This window comes from Triturus cristatus, chromosome 4_1 (genome assembly GCF_964204655.1).
Source record: "Triturus cristatus chromosome 4_1, aTriCri1.1, whole genome shotgun sequence".
NCBI classification, from domain to species: Eukaryota; Metazoa; Chordata; class Amphibia; order Caudata; family Salamandridae; genus Triturus; species Triturus cristatus.
Window position 1 is genome coordinate 498,797,798 of NC_140585.1, and position 19,965 is coordinate 498,817,762.

The 19,965-nt window shown below is 42.9% G+C and overlaps 1 protein-coding gene across 5 annotated transcripts in view; it reads right to left on the bottom strand.

The window, feature by feature from the left end:
* Positions 1 to 19,965, bottom strand: part of ABCC9 (ATP binding cassette subfamily C member 9) — a 947,014-nt gene that overhangs the window by 822,159 nt on the left and 104,890 nt on the right. For 3 of the 5 annotated variants that reach the window (XM_085652729.1, XM_085652730.1, XM_085652727.1), the window contains exons 3-4: positions 8,258 to 8,399; positions 2,406 to 2,527 (exon numbers count right to left, since the gene is read on the bottom strand). In XM_085652729.1, the coding sequence (XP_085508855.1) occupies positions 2,406 to 2,527; positions 8,258 to 8,399 (264 nt within the window). The remainder of the gene's footprint in view (positions 1 to 2,405; positions 2,528 to 8,257; positions 8,400 to 19,965) is intronic. The other 2 variants (XM_085652732.1, XM_085652731.1) reach the window with 1 other exon arrangement.

The following is a 19,965-nucleotide window of genomic DNA, read 5'->3' on the forward strand; positions in this document are numbered from 1 at the left end:
GAAACAGATCCACCTCTGTGAGAAGCTTCACCGTCCCAGGCCCTCGCATTGCAAATCTCTCGACTGTAGCTTTGAGTGCGACCAGGTTCTCGCATCGCAACCTCGCCGCCCTTTGGAACAGACCCATCATCTGGAGTGCTGATGCATCCTCGACGACTAAACAGGATGGTGCATCAGAGCTCTGCGGCACCTCGGACCTGAAGCATTGCCCTGGCTGCGCGACGCATCAGTGGCGCGGTATCTTTTGTTTAGCGGGCCTAACTGGTTCTTGGAGTTGACCTGTACTCCAACCGGTCACACTGAACGTGTGACTTTGTCCCAGTCTGTCATGACCAAATATCCACAGTTGCCACTTTGTGCTTTTTGGCAACATAATTACTGAAATCTTCAAATCCGTATATCTCTCATTCTACAGATTTAATTTTTGTTGTTTGGGCTTGTCTTATTTATTTAAAATTACTCTGCGTTTCTAACCTGGTGTTTTTAATCCTTATTGTGTAGTGTTGTTAGTTTATTACTGTTTGAAGTGCTGCAAAAATACTTTACACATTGCCTCTAAGTTAAGCCTCACTGCCCTGTGCCAAGCTACCAGATGGTGGAGCACAGGTTATTTGGGGCTTGCTTGTGCCTCACCCGTACACGGATTGGGGTTCCTCCTTGTGTAGGGTTTCACCCCCCTCAACCAGTAACCAAATTTCTTACATGTGTTTTCCTTATTCCTCCTGCATCTCTGACCCCTCTCACACCTCAGTTTCTTTTTCTCTCTGTCTCCCTATCCCCCACTCATCAGTTGCCTCCCCTGGGCTCCTTATCCCACTGCTCATTGTCATTTTATTTATGTATGTATTTATTTATTTTAATTAAGATCTGGCAGCTGTAAAGTGATGCCAGCGTACCCAGTCTTTTCACACCCACACACTTTCATTGTTTACTTTTAATTAGCCATTGGAAAAAGGCCATTGACCTTGTTGGAATGGTAAACTTAAAATTGCAAACTGGCTGCTAGTGCCTAATGAATCATGTGCACGTATGCGTCATGGCACCTGCGCACACATCCATATGAATAGGTGGCCATCTTGGCTTTACTTAATACACAAATTATTCCAAGATTGATGCTTATCCGTCGAAAGTCTGCGCAAATAAGCATTGCCAAATCCATTATCTCAGCTGTTTACTACTGAGGCCAATTTGCTTTGCCAAAGTTTTTTTCTTTTTTCCAGTATTATATTCTCGAGATGCATGTCAGGATTGGAGACTGAATGTAAATGGTGCAGTGATTATGTGATGCATTCGAGATGATTTTATTAGATATATGTGAGAGGTTTTTTTATGCATTACTACGTGATTTCACATTCTTTTGGATACACTGTGTTAATTACAGCATTTTTTGTGATATATATGGGATTCTCTTGATAGAACGCTTCTGAAAATATATTTGAGAGTCAACTTTCAATTTCAGCAGCAATGCATGATAGATATAAGGGATTCAAAGTGTCCACCATATCCCAGTTTGTAAGTTCTAGTTGGAACGTTGGGATGGTTCACTCCTACACCCATTATGTTTAGTATGATCTTATTTGCATGCCAGCCAGCATAATCAATCTGCCATGAGTCCTGCTCTCCATGTGTTATACTGCTTAGAAAATGCTACAGATCTCCATATTTGATGTTCCGAGAATGTACCAGCTGAGCTTTTCAGAGATTGATAAAACACAAACGACGAAGTGTGCTTATAATTAAGATTTTTTGAGGGGGGTGGGAATGGGACAAATATGTTTTAAGGCATATGTGAAACGTGCTCTTTTTGACATGTTTGCATTATCAGCCCCTCATTCCGACCGACAGAATTAGATGCAATAAAAATACCACGCAATTAATCTGTTACCACCCTTAGTGTTTTTTTGCTGTGGCAATTTTGCTGCTGCATTCTGAATTTACAGATCTGAATTAGAGATAAAGCGCAGAATCAGTTTTATGGTATCCAAATTCTACATGTTTTCTCTCGAATCTAACTCGTTTCACAAATTCCTGCAGGTTGACTCATGGTTGACTTGAACCTGGAAGAATTTGTGTGCAGAAAAATGTGGGGTGTGAAATGACAGCATAACTTGATATGTAGATTCAGCCGCAAATACTGGTGAAATCCAAGTCAGATCTTCCCGCGCCTCAGAATGAATGCCGTAGCATTTCTTGCCATATCCAAAAAGCAGCCCACTCCTAATGAACTAGTAAAATATTTATTCTTCCTTATTTTGGGCCCAATATACAAATATTTTTTTTCATGATTGCGTGTCACTGACTTCTGTCAGTGCAAGAGTAAATAAAATGTCATTTAAGAGTAAATCATACATACTCACTTGGAAGACAAGAGGTTCCTTTTCCAGCTGCCTCTATCTTGAACTTACCTAAAAGTAATTTGGGGAAGTTTGACGTTTCAATGTTGTGATAGTAGACAATGGAAGTTGTGGCTGCTACAAAGCCCATAATTGCTGGCATGAAGAGATGTAGATGGCGAGACTTCATATATCTAAGAAAAGAAACGAGATACAAGTGAATTACACAATAAATGTCTGCCAGGCTTTCACTAACACTTTGATGCACGTTTTTTATAGCTTGACTCCTAAGTTGCACACATTTTGGTAAAACACTAGTTGCAGAAAAATTACAGACCAAGGAAAGGAACTGAACAATAAATATGCAAGACAAGACAGAATCGTTGCAGACATCCTCTAAAAAATTCTACCCCTCAATAATTGTAATCTCCTTCATCCACAATAATATTTAAAAGCAAACATTACTAATTTACAAAAGCAATAACATATAATAAACTAGAGAAAAATAGTGAAAATATGTGTTGTTGTTAGAACTGTGGGTGGTCTACCCTCAAAATATTTGACTTACTTCTCCATTTTTGCTGATCTCATTTTTGTTAACCATAGGACTCTGTGAACTTTAACCCTGCTAACCAGTGCTAAATTGCGTTTGCTCACTCCTTTATACATGAAACATTGGCTCACACTCAATTGCCACATTTTACTTTTATGTCCCTAATACATTAGAACTACCAGCACTCAGGACCTGTAAATTAAATGCTACTAGTGGGCCTGCAGCACTTATTGTGCCATTCACTTTAGTAACCCTTTAAACCTGTCACGGGCCTGTCTTTGCAGCCTGTGGGTGCACTTCAAACTGCCATTTGGAACTGGCCAAATAAGTCTTTTGCTAGGCCTCAACTTTCCTTTTTGACACACATTACTCACCCCTAGGATATGTCCTAAATAGCCCGCAGGGCAGGGTGCAGTGTATTTAAAAAGTGGGATATGTACTTTTAACTTTTACATGTCCTGGTAGTGACAAAAATTAAGTTCATTTTCCGCTACTTCAAAGCCTACCTCTCCCATAGGATAACATGTAGGTTTACCTTATTACACTTTACAAGTTGTAACTTTCAATTCGGAGCAGATAAGAATGTAGACTTTGGTGTCAAAAGAATTATAATTTAAAGACCTCTTTAATGGTAAAGTTGGATTTTAAGTCACAATTCTGAAAATGCTACTGTTAGAAAGTTGGAATTTTCTTGTCCCAACCATTTGGGGTCTCCATCCTGTATCCTGGATCACATGACTAAGTGAAGCTGGCAGTTGAAATGTGTGTATTGGTCCCAGACAGTGAGACAAAGGGGAAATTGGTTTTGGCAGGATTTGACATCACAAAGCCTCTGCCTGAGGACACTCAGAAAGGGTTTGACACTATTATTTTGTGTCCCCAGAAAAGCTGGGGTGAAAATCTCCAGGACCTTCTCCAGCTTTAAAGCTGGAACCAAGTATACATTTTGGACCCTCAGACCCAACACTTCTGTTCACTGCTGGAACTGTGGAAGACTCAGAAGACGGACTGCTGTGATGCTCTGCTGCAGGAATCAATCAATCAATCACTGCATTTCTAAAGCGCGCTACATACCCGTGAGGGTCTCAAGGCGCTGGGGGGCGGGGGCGCTACTGATCGAAGAGCCAGGTCTTGAGGAGTCTTCTGAAGGCCTGCAGGTCCTGGGTCTGTCGTAGGCTGGTAGGGAGAGTGTTCCAGGTCTTGGCGGCGAGGTAGGAGAAGGATCTGCTGCCGGCGGTGGTTTTCCGGATACGAGGGACTGTGGCGAGGGCGAGGTTGGCTGAGCGGAGGCTTCGGGTGGGGGTGTGGAAGCTGAGTCGGTTGTTGAGGTAAGTGGGTCCGGTGTTGTGTAGTGTTTTGTGTGCGTGGATGAGGAGTTTGAAGGTGATCCTCTTGTTGACGGGGAGCCAGTGCAGGCCTCTCAGGTGGGGTGTGATGTGGCTGCGGCGGGGGACGTTGAGGATCAGTCGAGCCGAGGCGTTCTGGATTCGTTGTAGTCATCTCAGGAGCTTGTTTGTTGTTCCTGAGAAGAGGGCGTTCCCGTAGTCGAGTCTGCTAGTGATGAGGACCTGGGTGACGGTTTTTCTCGTGTCGAGGGGGATCCATTTGAAGATCCTGCGGAGCATTCGGAGGGTGTTGAAGCAGGAGGCGGAGACGGCATTGACTTGCCTGGTCATGGAGAGAGTGGAGTCGAGGATGACCCCCAGGTTGCGTGCGTGGTCCGTGGGGTCTGGGGTTGTGCCTAGCGATGTGGGCCACCAAGAGTCGTCCCAGGCTGATGGGGTGGGTCTGAGAATGAGGACCTCCGTCTTGTCTGAGTTCAGCTTCAATCTGCTGTCCTTCATCCAGTCGACTATGGCCTTCATTCCTCTGTGGAGGTTGACTTTGGCGGTGTGGGGGTCTTCAGTGAGGGATATGATCAGCTGGGTGTAGTCGGCGTAGGAGATGATGTTGAGGTTATGTTGTCGTGCGACGTAGGCGAGAGGTGCCATGTAGATATTGAACAGCGTCGGGCTGAGGGAGGATCCCTGTGGGACACCGCAGATGATCTTGGTGATTTTTGAGCTGAAGGGTGGGAGGCGGACGCTCTGGGTTCTGCCGGAGAGGAAGGATGTGGTCCAGGCCAGGGCCTTCTCTTGAATACCGGCGTCATGGAGGCATTGCTATCCTGCTGCACTTCTACTCTGCTTCCCTGCTGTTTGAATGAGAAGTACTGAACATGCATCCTGAATCCAGGACCACCAGACTGTCTCCAAGGGCTAGTTGGCTGGCCTCCTGTTCAGAGCCTCAGAGACAGAAAAGGCTCCAACTCTCTGGAACCCTGCACCTGGACTCTGCCTTCTGCGTGCCCTAACCCCCAAAGTGGGGTCCCTCCAATCCTGGATGTTTTGAACTAAAGATAGTGGTGCCTTGCCAGCCCTGCTGTGGTTCTCACCAAATCTGCAAACCCCAACAAAGCCTCAGCCGGGCAGCTGCAAGCTCCATCAGAACTATCCTTGAGCAATGCAGAGCTCCACAAAGCCTTGCTGCCCAGCTGCCAGCCTTAGCAGAATTGATGCTGATTGACGCAGAGCCCTCAAAGCCTCGCCTCCCAGCTGCCAGTTTTATGTGAAACGACACCATAAGACACGAAGCCTCACAAAGCCTCACCGCACAGCTCCTTCAGAACTGGTGCAGCATTGTGCAACACGAGGAAGGACCTCGCCCTGCAGCTCTCATGGCTCCTCAAAACTGATGCCGGACGATGCTTAGTGTCACAAAGCAAAGCTGCTCAGATCGTGCACCAAGATTTAAGGTACTTTGTTCAGCAGGCCTAACTTGGTCCCTGTAGTCTGACATCACGCCAATTGTGACTTTGTCCTAGTCCTGAGTGACCACATAACCCTAGTTGTTGCTGTGTCCTTTTATGCACAATTTTTTACCAAAATCTTTAAAATTCCATTACTCCAGTTTTACTTATTGGAATTTTGTCATTTTGGTCTGAAATCATTTATTAAATTCTGCTGTATTTTCCTCAATTGGTGTGGAATTTTTCTTGTGTTGTGTTTTCACTTTATAACTGTTTGAAGTACTGCATAAGTACTTTACACATTGCCTCTAAGTTAGGCCTGATTGTTCTGTGCCAAGCTACCAGAGGGTTAAGCAAGGTTACTTGGGGATTGCTTGTGTTTCACTCTGACAAGGATGGTGGTTGCTGATTGAGTAAGGTTTCATTCCCCTCAACCAGTAAACTAATTTCTTATAGTTCTAAACTGAATGTACCTGCTTTAGTCAGTTGCATAGCAAAGCTGTCATGGGCCCAAATGCAATAAAGATAACTGACCCGCATGCCCTGGTGTAGTTGTATAAAATAGTGGTCCCCCTCACTCCACTGGTCCCTGATGCAACTGCACCCCTGACACTCGATTTTTAAAGTATTAGTTTATTTATTTATCTGACATTTGAATGTTATCATGTATCTTAGTGTACTTTACAGTTTTAACAATCTTCCAAAGAATATGCTTTCTAAACGTGTAACAAGAACATCGTGATGCTGGGGGCCAAGAAAATATCATATGAACGAGCTTCTGCTTTGTTAAAGGGGAAAGAAGCATCATTATCCATTATCCATTATCCAAGCAAACCTTCACACCTTCTTGTAAGAGACAGATAAAAGTGTTACCAGTGACATGCATCAGGTGCAAGAACAGAACAGCGATAAGTCTATGGGAGAGGTGGAGGACGGGGCATAGAAGGGGAGCGGAACACGGGAGATACACAGACCAGGAAGGATTTAGAGTGAGAACGTTTCCGTCGCTATATAGGCTGAGTCAGCATTAGACAGCTTGACATCAACGTCTGGTGTATTATAAGGTTCCCTTTCATTTGTACCAGTTCGCACCCAGCTTGCTTCTTCTTGCATGTATGTTTTGTTGCCAATTCTCCTCAAGTCCAGTGCTTTGGGTTGTACTTGCTCTTGCTGTGTGACCGCTCTCCCCTATTTTGTCCTGCAGTGTGCCATGCTGTTTCTGCTGTGTTTCGTCGTTGTATGCCGGTCACCCATGAGCAAGTCAGAGTCTGTACTTCCAGGGAAGCAGGTAAGACTCAAAGAAATGTCTGCTGTGTATGCTGATTTGAGGCAGTGATTCACAAAAGATCTAATGGAATGGCTGGTAGAGGTTGCCCAATCCTGCCTTTTAACCAAACCTTCAGAACACGTGACAAACCTTCTCAGCTATCAGTAAAATTCTGGGTAATCCAGTCCAGATCTATGCTTTTTCCTGTAATCCTCCTCCCTTCATTCTGGAAATGGGTTCATATTCACACTTCCAAGGTATATTAGAGAGGAAGTCTGGAACTGAAGTTACAGCGCAGCTGTACAGCGCAATTTCCTGAAACCAGGCACCAGGAGTGATCCTTTGAGGCTAGAAAGCGGAGATGTCTTCGTTTGATGGTGCCCTTCATATGCACATAATGGTTCTAAACCTGTAATTTAAGTTTGATTCCAGCATGTACAAGTGGAGCTTAAATGTTTTAGCAATTTCATGTAAAAGTCTTGTGTTTTGATTAAATTTTGTATTAAGTCTGTAGAATCTAAATTCTAATAAAGGTTGTTGCAGATACGTATTAAACTTTCCAAGTGAATGCCCCACCATTGCAAAAATCCTGACTGTAGACCTTGGCTTCATGACCCTCCAATCAGATGGATTCTTTTAAATATGAAAATACGAGAATAATTCAGATTCCCATAAACTCATTGGGACATTTCTTTGTTAGTGGTAAACAGTTCCTCATAAGAAATCCATGTGCAACTTGCATGACCTTTGATGTACATGAATAAGCCTCGACCCCTGCTAGACTTGGGTCTAGGACACACAATTTCCCAGCTGCTCCATATGTTTGATCCCTGCAAATGGACAGATTTTGATACAGGAGTAGAAGGCGAAGCATTAAGGATCTTTTGAGCCGGTCTTACTGTGTGAGTATGTCTGTGAATGTGTCTTCATATGTTGCTCATCTTCCCTGATTTGAGAAAGCATTCTTATGCTGAAAGAAACGATGTAATGTCCTTGTTTCATTGATGTTGCTGTTTCTGTTACATTGTCTCTGTTTATTGCAGAGGAACGTGTAGTAGTTCCAATTGACTAGATTCTTCCAGTGTAGATAAACATTGGTGCATTGCTGTTGTGGACTTTTGATGGTGAGATGTACAAATCGTTGGCAGCTGACATGGAGGTTGCACAAGTTGCTACATAGAAATGCGTTGCCAAAAACACAGGTAACTGTTGACCCATGTCTCGTTTGTTTTGCACACATATTAACACAATGTGCTTTTGTGGTGCTTCACATGGTGTGCCCAGGATGAAAGGTGTAGGTAAATATGGTGGCTTACCCATCTGAAGCGATTCCCTCTGCTATTTCGCAAACGTGAACAAACAAAAGGACAAAGGTAAGAATCCATCGTAGGTTGTGCCCAGGAAAATGCAGCCAGGTGTTGTGATGAATCTGAACTTTCGAGCTTTGGCTTCCCCATCCTGACAAGGAAAGAACAATCACAAACATGCATCAGTGTTACATTTGTGAAACAAATAAGTGTCAGCGCCCTCGTCAGGGGACACTGCAAGTAGCACCACCCACTCCCACTGCCAGTGCTGCCAATGACAGCACCTACAAACTACTAGCAGTCACACTCCTACACGTGTTACAGTTCAGACTATTCCATGCCCCTCAGGCTATAAGAATGGTTTGGGAGGCAAGTATTATTCATTGTTTTCAATGTATATTGAATTAATAAGCATCTGTTGTTGTGCTCATCTTTAAATTAAACAGACAGTGCCACCATGCAGCAGAATGTTGTAAGTGCCAGTGTTGACAATTAAGTGCCAAGCAGGGGAAACCATTGGCTCAAATTAAGCACTGCATGCAGTAACACAAATAGGTGGTGTACTATTACAATGCAAGTCATTGCTAAAATTGATCTTCTCCCACTAGTTGTCTCTACTTGGACTGCGTCATCCCTTTGTTCACATTGTTCACGCTCACTGTTTTGTGTCACAGAATGCAGGCTGTTTGATACATATGTACAGTGGACACTCTAACAAATGACACCCATTGATAGGGCTTATATTGTATTATTGATTCTTCAGTCACAAGAATGATTTCAATGTAATCCCCACTTTATAGATGTACAGCAAATATCTAATTTCTTCCAAATATAAAAGGCTGTAATTACTGCATGCTGTGTGACCAATAGACGTTGTTGTGATACCCCTTCAAGCCAAGGAGTTTATTTTACTAGTTGAGGTGTAATGAACGATGCACCACCGCTCTGTGGGGCCAAGCACTGGGATAGACTTCTTTTCCAATGTCAGCATTCTGCCTCATGAGGGGTTCTGTTTGAGGGAAAAGGAAAAAGGAATCCTGCCTCTCAACATCAGGGCCAAGTTCTACTAAGCACTTGCATTGTCCTTGCATAATGCAAATCAACGCAAGACAATGCAAGTGCTTAAGTGACATTTAGAAGGTCACACAAATCCATATTTGCGTTCTCTTGTGTCACTTTTCACCTACAAACTAACTTAACGAGCACCTTGCCCTACCTTACATTACTGGGTTTGCACCAAAATGTTGCACCTACCCAGCCTTGGTGTATTGAGGAGAAATATCTTTATTTCTCCTTGATACTTCCTCTTTGCATGTGTGCCGCATTCTGCGTCCATCCTTATAACTGCCAGTGCCCAAAAATGCATACTAATGGGCCCCACCTGCAACCACTGGCTCAAATTAAGATCTGAATTTAACATAGTCTAAGTTCCATGTTATGAATAAGTGGCTGCAGCCAACTGCCAACATTCAAAGTGTGCAGTTTGTTAAAACCTACTGTCCAATAACCCTATAAGTATATCGTTAGCGAAGTAACAAACATCATCAATCACAGCAGATAGTTATTAAAAATGCTGTTTATGTTATAGGCTGCAAAGTTGACTTTTTAACATCTCTGTCTTTAAACTGACCAGTCTGTGCTGGTAATTTCTAAGTTGTGGCAGAGGCCCCTGGTTCCCAAAGGTAATTGTTTCCCTTCACAACACCTTCTCCTAGAAGCCCCCTCATATTGAAGGGCCCAAGTCACAAAGATCTTCCTTTCACATCTGCCTGGATTTGGGACTCAAAGTACTTGACTCACAGACTAAAATGACAGTTAACGATATGGAGTGTCAGCAGATGTGCTCATGAGAGAAGGGCGCTTTCTTTGATCCTCTGGGGTTGGAACAGACTTGCATTGGGAGAGGTCTAGACAGAGATGGTGAAAATTCTAAGTAGGGATTAGGTTTACCATGATAGATTTCAGAGGTACACTAAACTCCCAGATATCTTAGCTGGGGCAGGAAATGAGTCACAATGGGATAAAACCTAAGTGTGTTCAGAGGGTCTTGGTTATGTTATGTTATGTTATGTTATGTTATGTTATGTTATGTTATGTTATGTTATGTTATGTTATGGTATATTATGTCATTGAAAATCAGGAGCATCGTGGGCCAAGCTAGGGCCGACACTAGTTGAAGAGCCATGTCTTAATTTTCTTGTGAAATTCAAGAACTGTGGAGGAAGCTGTGATTTGCAGGGGTAGGCTGTTCTACGCTATGAAAGAAAGGTAGGAGAAGGTCACCAGATCTGGTTCTGTGTATGTGGCGGATGTATGCAAGTAGGAGTCTGACTGAGCAGAGGTGTTGGGTGCATATGTGGATCTTAACACGATTGTTAAGGTAGGTGGGGCCAATGTATTGCAATTCTTTGCATGTGTCATTGAGGAGTTTGAAAAGTGAGTGCAGTGTGTGGATGGGGAGTTAGTGGTGTTTTTTGAGGATTGGAGTGAAGTGAGTGTGAGAGTAAGTTGGAGTGTGAGTTTGGCAGCTGAATTCTGTATCGCTTGGAGTCTCCTGGTCATTTGGGCATGTAATCCTAGATGTGCAGTGCATTGCTGTAGTCCAGCATGTTGATGATGAGGGCCTGGGTGACTGTTTTGTGACGGTAGAAGAGAAGACACTTAAAAATCCTCTTGAGCATCCTGGGTTTGTGCAAACAAGGAGGCGCAGACTCCGTTCCTATGGCCTATCATAGCAAGCTGGTTTTGAACTATTATGTCACTGTTCATTCAATGGGTGGTTGGGTATGGGTCTGAGATCTGCAGGCCACGAGTAGGAGTCCCATAGGGAGGTGTTTGTAATGAAGACGACTACTTCCGTCTTGTCTATTTTGAGCTTTAGGCATTTGTTTTTCATCCATCTGGCGACTTCAGAAATGCAGCATAGGAGTAGGTTCAGGTGTTTGTTGTTTTGTTGCTAGAGGGCAAGGATGAGCTGGGTGTCATTTATGCAGGATATAATGTTAATTCTGTGTGCACAAATGTTGTTGCAGCAAAGGCCATGTAGGCATTAACAGCGTAGGACTGATGGGGGTTCCTTGTGGTACTCTGAAGATGAATTTGCAGGCTACCGAGATGAAAGGAGTCAGCTGAGCAAATGTCTGAGGCCTCTAAGGAAACAGCAGATCCAGCAGAGCGTTTGGAACATGAATGTCGGCATCATGTAAACGTTAAATGAGGATGAGGTGGGAGATGGTATCAAAGGTGGCGGATAGATCCAGAATGATCAGGGCAGAGGTCTCCTCTGTCCATGATCAGTTGGATATCGTCTATGGCAGTGATGAGGGTGACTCTAGTGCTGTGGTTGGGTCTGAAGCCTGATTGGAGGGTGTCAATGAGGTTGTTGTTGTTGAGGCGGGCGACTACATGTTTGTTCATTAGCTTCCCCATGACTTTCATAAGGAAGGGTAGCAGGGAGATGGGCCGGCAGTTGGCAAGCGTTTTAACAGCTAAGGGTTCCCTTTATGAAATGTTGCAGAACCACTTTTAATTTACAGATCTGATTGAGCCAGAAAAAGAGAGAAAACTACCTTCTATTTGCCGGAATAATTCCCATCTACCTAGGATTCCCATCCACCTGAAGAGAGGTGTATTCAGTAAAGTCTTGAATCCAAGAAACTCAAAGCATGCTCCAAATACTGAGGAAATTAACTTCTTCCTTACCTCACAATGACAAACAAGGTCCAACCGCTGTGACCAGCAGAATCCTGACTGCTGTTTGTAATTTTCTTCTCTGAATCTTGGAAATAGTGGGCGATCAATGGCACACCTATCTACCTGAAGAAACATTTTCAGGCCTGTAGTAACAGTAACAGCAGTGACTCAGAGAAGTAGGAAAAAGTTTGCTCGTCACACATTTGGTCTGGAAAGCTTGAACATTTGGGACTATTGAAGCACCAGGGTACGCCTTATGAAAGTCTACAGAATCTGAATTTTTTGTTCATCTACTTGGATACCAGTTGTCTGAGTGCTTATAAAGAACAGCATCTACCCAAAATATTGTTCTCTATTAAAACTATTTCCTTGGGGCAATACTTTGATTCATTGCCAATAATAAAAGGTTGCTAGTTGCTGTTTTTCAGAATTGAATTAGCTGATTTTGGTGCCTAGTTTTAACTACCAAAGACTGTTGTTGGTTAAATAAATATCCCCATTTTATTTTGTAATACCCTGTAAACTCTAGATCAGATCTACTCTATCCTTGTGTCATTTTGGTCATTGCATATTGTTCTTTTTTAACAGAACCTGTATGGAATGTTTTCCTCCTTTTTAGGTCGAGCCTAGGCAGCGCTTGCAGTGTCTCTTCAAGACATGCTGTTTACAATTCGTGGGCCTACACCTTGCCCAACGCCTTTTATTTGTGAGTTGGATTGTCCTTAAAAAGTCTTACTTGCTAGTGGTTAATCTTTTCTCTTTTCCCTCCTTGTTGTCATTTGTTTCCTCCCATGGAACAGTGCTTAACTATTGGTATCTTTCCACTTTAGGGCGTATATGTTTCTGTCTGGACAATATTTTTTTCTTTGTTTCCTGCTCGTCTTTGACAAAGCTTCTCTTTTGGTGGGTTCCTCACGGCAGCTTAAAGGCACTGTGATTCTCCTTTGTATTATTTTTTTGTTACGTTGTAATGTGAGTGTGTGTATGAGAAGCGTTTAAAAAAAGCTTTATTTTCTATCAATAACCATCTCTGTAAAGCTGCCTTCATTCGGTTTTTTGCATTGCCATTGTTTTTTAAGGTTGTAACTAGTGATTGTGTTTACAGTTTTTAAAGACTGCTTCTTGAGCGCATGTCCACGACTCTTGTTCGCAGCCCCTCATTGCCTCTAAATTGAAGAGCCGCCTCCTCTCTTCAGGGGAGATCTGTAAAAGGTCTTTTGTCCAGGCTACTCCTACAGGATGTTCATTGTTCAGGAAATTCCTGCCTAAACTATTTAAATGCTGGCTTTGTAGATGTAGAGAGCTGTAAATGCATCAACTGTGCTACGGGGGGCTTCCTTTTAAAATAGATATCCTTGTCTGTCGTGTTGTTGTTTGCTTTTTTATCAAAATGCGTTCACCCAACTTGCTCCGGGAGCCATTGCAGACAGGGCTGTAAATCATGTTCTTATCTCGTCACATTGCTTTACACCACACAGGAAAATGGTGGCTGTGCAACACAATGAACTTAGGGGGAGGGGGGCTGGTAATAAATTTGAAGTCCCTTTGAGAGACTGGAGTTCATGGATTACCGCACATAGCGGGTTCTTCCACATGCCAAACAAAATGAAATGCTAATCTCTCCTTTCAGCCCTTATGGTATAACCAAGCTAAGTGATTACATTCTTTTAAACCTCTCAGACTTCCAATATGGGCCAGTGAGGACATATTCTACTGACCCCATAAACGTTAGCTCATCGCCTATCTTTCCTACATTATGCAGGGAAATGCTGAAACCAATATCACATCACATTTCTCATCAAACTGCATGCCGGGCCTGTATTTTGTGAGCTCCTACATGCAGGCAATGAGTAGCCAGCAGCTGCACTGAAGACTCATGAAATTAAAGCAACAGTGTCCAAAAATGAAATCGATATTAGATATAGGCGCTAGTGAGGCGAAAGAAGGAACAAGTGCAAATATAAACCTACAAAAGACAAATTATAATATTTTTTTACATGCAATAAAACTAGTAAAAATTAAAAAAAATATTGAGTCACAAGTGAACATCTACACTACTACAGACCAAAGCCCAAAAAAACCAACTACCTCTCGCAAAGGCGAGACATATTGGCTTTGCCAGTGCTTGTTTTGACAGTATCGTCTTGCTGTTGCTGTTAATGTACCACATTCAGTTTGTCCTGATTAAGTCCTTGCTGTTTGTGACTATCCACCAAAGACAAGCACTGTTCCTTCAACGATTGCATGGTTTTGGATTTTGGGGAGCTCAGTCACAGCTCATATCAAGAAGAGGCCCCTCTCTCATAGTTTACCAATCCAGAATCCTACAATATAGCAGAAACTTCTTGAATAACCTGAAAAAATAAGACATGCCAGGACTCCCTTAACCTGGCTGTTCCAAATTCTTCCCCATGATCAACCTGCTTTGCTGCCACCCAACATTCGGACCAGCTATTTATAAAGATTACATCCTACAAGACAGTTACAGTCATAGCTAACATCTCTGTTGTTGGAGAAAGCCCAGTAGGGTGTTTGAGAGGATGGCAAGTCATAATTTTCTGCTGGTGACACACAGAGATGCCAGCAGTCTCGCCGCCTTTCCTCAGCACTTTCAGTTTTAAATATTTGGTTATTTGATTTTAAGCACATTTGCAAAAATCCAAACAAGAGTTTTCAAAAGCACACGAAACATATAAAACTACTCAGTTAAAAGCATCCTTAACAGTGCCCTTTTATATGCAACATCAGGAGCGTCTACATCAGTAAACAATCAAAATGTGTTGTAACTTGCCCTTTAACTATTAGTTCCTTTTGGAGAATGTTTGGCATGTCAGCTGTGGAACGCTGAGACCTCAGTGTTGGAGTGTCAGCTGTAGCGTCCGCTGCTGCTGTGGAGTGTCTGGTGGGTGTGCAAGAAACTCATCTTGATGTTACATGACCGTTTCCTCGCTTCATTACTGGCGATGACTAGCATGCGAATACACACCCACAGAAGAATCCAGCGTGTGTCTCTTTGTCAAGTACTGCTTTGATTTTCCTCGGAGAAGGTTGGTGTCTCCTTTTATTTATTTTTTTTTATTTTTTTTGGTGTGACTGAGACTCAGACCTTTTTAAACGATTTGCGGAGTCCGAGAGTTTTGAATTGATACCCCCTTCGATAAGCGATAATTATTTTTTTCTAAATGGCATTATTTGGATTTACAGACTGCGTGGTGGGCCTGGCTGCCGTTGAGCGCTCATGATATGATATTTAAAAAATAACACACCGCAAGGCTGCCGGCATTGTCCTGATGGGAGGACATGAACACAAGTGCTCTTGAGCCAGCACTGTGACGTGCTTAGCCTGCGTGCTCTCATGTTCTCAGTGACACAAGCACATGTTTAACGTGCCGATGTGAATTGGAGACTTGAGTAACTACGCATCAATGCCCTGTTTCCATGGTGACATCAACAACAGTGATACCTTCTTTTCCACATTTCGGTGGATTATAGAAGCTACGCGTTCACCGTGTGACATTTCTAACCAAGAAACCAAAATGAAAAGCAGCGCTTCATCGTGTGGCATTTCCTACCTCTGAAATGAAGACAAGGTTGGAAAACTCTCAACATAGATAGATAAGTTATTTATCTTAATTTGTTATGTTAACTATTGTTATTTTGCGATTCAGCACCAGAAGCTATTCTTTCTTGGAAACTTGTTTTACCGCTACACGCTTAAAGAGACTTGGTAAAGAAAATCAGAAACATTTCAGTTAGCTTATTACTTTGCCTTATTATATTAGCCTATTATTTTAAATTGTTATATTAGTTTATTTTATTAGTTTGTTAAGTTACCTCTTTTTCAGGATGTCGAAATCCAGTGGTATGAGCCAACCACCTCAGTTCTTATGTGAGCGTGGAGAGCCAATTTTACAGTGGAAAAAATGGAAGCCACTTTTTGATTCTTACCTCATAGCCATTGGTGGTGAAAGATTCTCTGCAGTTAGAAAACAGGCTGTTTTACTCCACAATCTTGGCATCGAAGGTAGAAACATCTATGATAGTTTGGATGCCATACCGATTGGCAGAGAAGCAAGTGAACCCAATGATGTGTATGAAATGAGTGTACTGTTATTACAAACCCACTTTGGACCACAACTAAATGTTGTAATGGAGCGGCAAAAGATTTTTATGCGTACCCAGGCAAAAGGTGAGAGAGTTGGCAACTATGTGGCAGCTTTAAAATCCTTGGCACAGACTTGGGAATTTGAACAGTTATCAGATTCCCTTATCCGTGATCAACTTGTGCGATGCACTAATGACCCCAAGATCCAGGAGAAATTACTATCCAAGAATCCCAACCTCAAAGAAGAAATCGCCAATGTGGAAAGTGTTGAACATACTTCCCACTGGGTAAAGGAAATGCACAGTACCAATGTTGCCCCTGATGCTAGTACCAACTTAATAAGAAGTGACTTTGATAATTCATCTTTTGAGACTGCAGTTGCCACTGTATCTAAGTCCAATGTAAAATTGGAAAAATTGTTTACCAAAATCAACAAACCGAAATCCAATCCTAATTGGAACAGAGATGGTAAGACAAAATGCCCGAGATGTGGGAGCCTAAACCATGGGCCCAATTTTCCCAATTGTTTTGCCAGGGGTACCAATTGCAGAAACTGTTAGAAAAAGGGACATTATGCCCGCATGTGTAGGAATGTGAAAGTAAACATGATTGATTGATGAAGAAGAAGTATTTTCACAGCAAGCTATTCACTGCATCACAGATAGTTGTGACAAATATGTTCATGATGTTAAAGGAATTGAAGCTGGTAATGTTTCTATGCCAAAATGTGATATATTTGTAGGTAATGTATTGGTTCCTGTTCTTGCTGATTCTGGCTCGCCGTACACCTTGCTAAGTGATACATTTTGGGATTCCGCTCTTGCATTCAAGGAAGTGAAACGTTTGCCTCCAGACATCAACCCAGTGGGTTATGGTGGACAGAACATTGATCGTGTTGGGTTTTCCATTCAAACTATTGTGTTCAAAGGCAGAGAGACAGTCAGCAAGGTTTATGTTGCCAGGCGTGGTGACAATCTCTTAGGCTGGTGCCACCAAAAAGATCTTGGGATCATTTTGAATCCAAATGCTCCAGACCAAGTAATGCTGGTGACACCCCAGGGCGAAGAACTAGATATAATTGGGAAATATCCTGGAGTTTTTAGTGAAAAACTAGGACTTTTTAAAGGTTTCAAGCATAGAATAATCTTAAAGGATAGTGCAACGGCGATTGTACATAAAGTGAGGAAGGTCTCAAATCTCATGTTGAAACCTCCTCAAGAGAAGCTCAATAGGCTGCTTGAATTGGGTGTCATAGAAGAGATTGAATCTTCGGAGTGGCTGGTCCCCATTGTTTGGCCCCAAATGACAATGGCACTAAACGTAGAATGTGTGTGGACTTGAGGAGCCCAAATAACTGTATTTGGGTTGACAAGCAGCCATTACCTAACATCAACAAAGCCTTAACAAAAATAGGTGGTGCCTGCCTTTTCAGTGTCATGGACATATCATCGGCCTACCATCAGGTCATGTTGCATGAAGACTCTAAGGCATTAACTTTGTTTGTAACACCTTTGGGTGCCTATAGGATTATTAGGATGCCTTTCAGTTTAGCAAGTGCTGCTGCATGTTTCCAAAGAGTCATGAAGGACGTGTTGGCAGGGTTTGACTCTGTCCTATTTTTCCAGGATGATATACTTGTTTATGGGCAAAATAGAGACAAGCATGATGAGGTGTTATTTAAGGTACAATCTAGACTAGAAGAACGAGGGCTCACTTTGAAAAGTGAGAAGTGTAAATTCAGGGTCAGCTCTGTATGTTATCTTGGTCACTCTATTTCAAGCGAAGGCATTAGCCCAGAAATTGACCTTGCGGAAGCGATTTTACAGGCTCCAGCTCTTTCGTACAAAGACCAAGTCAAGTCTTTCCTTGGTTTATCCGAGTATTACTCGAAGTTCGTATACAACTTTGCCTGTGTTGTGCAACCCCTAAGGTTGCTGTTAAAGAAGGGGTCTGATTTCAATTGGTCCGCAGATTGTGAAAATGCTTTCAAAAAGTGAAATTGCACTTATGCCTACCCTTGCCATTTTGATGGACTTAAAAAGACCATCCTCACTACTAATGAAAGTGTACAGGGTTTGGGTGCAGTTCTCTCCCAAATGGTTGATGGCAACGAGAAGGTAATTGGTTTTGCCTCGCGCTCATTGAAGGGAGCAGAAGAGCCCTACTCAGTAATCGAGCGAGAGGCGTTGTTTGTTCATGGGCCATCATCCATTCCAGTGGGGTTTACCATTGTTGGTCCGAACTGACCACAAGCCCCTTGTACACATGTTTGCCTGTAGGAATGGTGAGAGCACTACTCCCAGAATCAAAAGATGGATTGAAGGACCTTGGAAATATAACTTCACAGTTGAGTATCTGCCTGCCCTTAAAAATGTTCTGGCCGATTTCCTTTCTAGGATGCCGCTGGAAAAATATGCGTTGAACTCCTCTGACTGTGCTGTATCCTGGGTCAGAGAGTGTGCGCTCAATAGGGAAGAGTGGAGAACATGTGCTGAATGTGATGATTCAAGGGGACCTCAAATGGAGTTGGTCGTTAATGGGTGGCCTGCTCTTTCTGCTGTCCCCAGTTCTGCTAGGGCGTTGTGGAATATTCATGATGAGTTGAACATTGTGCAAGGTGAAATTTTCCGGGGCAACAGATTGATTCCTCCTCGTTCCTTGAGGGAAAAAGTCATCAACTTAGCACATGAGGGTCATCTGGGACGTAGTTTGACCAAAGCAAGGGTCAGGGAATCCTACTGGTGGCCAGAGGTTGACAAAGAGGTTGAGGAAGCTGTGAGAGACTGCACCATTTGTGCTGGTAATGATAAGTCCAGGAAAATCAAGACGGCACCGCTCTCTCCTGTGGCCTTACCTGAACGCCCTTGGTCCAAGCTCACCATCGACATTGTTGGACCGTTCGATGTTCTAGCTCCCTCTGAGAGGTTCGTAGTCGTCCTGGTTGACTATACCTCAAAATAGATCTCTGCATGCTGCATGAGCTCTGTTGTCACTAAAAATGTAATTGAATTTCTAAAAGATGTGTTCACTTGTGAGGGAGTATCTGACATATTAGTTTCTGATAACTGGGTGCAATTCACCTCTCAAGAGATGACAGATTTCCTTAACAGTCTTTCCATCACACATCATCGTACAGCCCTTTACTCTCCGCAAGCCAATGGTCTGGTGGAGATCATGAACAGGCTGGTAAGAGCCTGTGCCCAAACTGCAGTCGATACTAGGTCCCCCCTTAGAGGTGTTCTTGGAGAAAAATGATGGGCACACCGGAACAATCTCAACAGCGTTACAGGTTGCCCTCCATTTAAAAAACTTAGAGGCAGAGCAGCTGGTTTTAAACTCAACCCTGTGTGGTTGAGTTTTAAGGACTGAAACAGTTCTCTGAACGACTCGAGAATCAGAAAGTATCGAGAGTTACAAACAAAGGTTTGATAACAAAGTGGGGGCACAGAAGTGTGACTGGAAGGTGGGTGATTTTGTTTTTGTGAAGAAGGCGGTTTGGTCTCCCAAAGGATGTTTGGAGCATGTCTCGCCTTTCAAAATGTGGGAATGAAGATAGCAATGTGGGTTTTCAGTCTCAGACTGGACGCTCCCGAGTGGTGTTGGTCATTTACAGAGTTTGCAGAGTAAAGTTCAAGCTGACTCTCCTAGTTGCCACCTTCACATCTCCAGGATTATGTTCTTAAGTAATGTTGCTAAGTTATGATGTTACCTTCTGCGTGTTCATCCTAATGTTTTCCATTGACCTCCCTTCACTCCCAACTCTCTGTTTTTCTTACTATTTTTTCTGTCTCTACCTTTTCCTGTTCTCTTCTTCCTTTCACTGTTCTTTTGCATTGTAAAGGGAAGATGTGTTGTAACTTGTCCTTTAATCGTTAGTTCCTTTTGGAGAATGTTAGGCATGTCAGCTGAGACCTCAGTG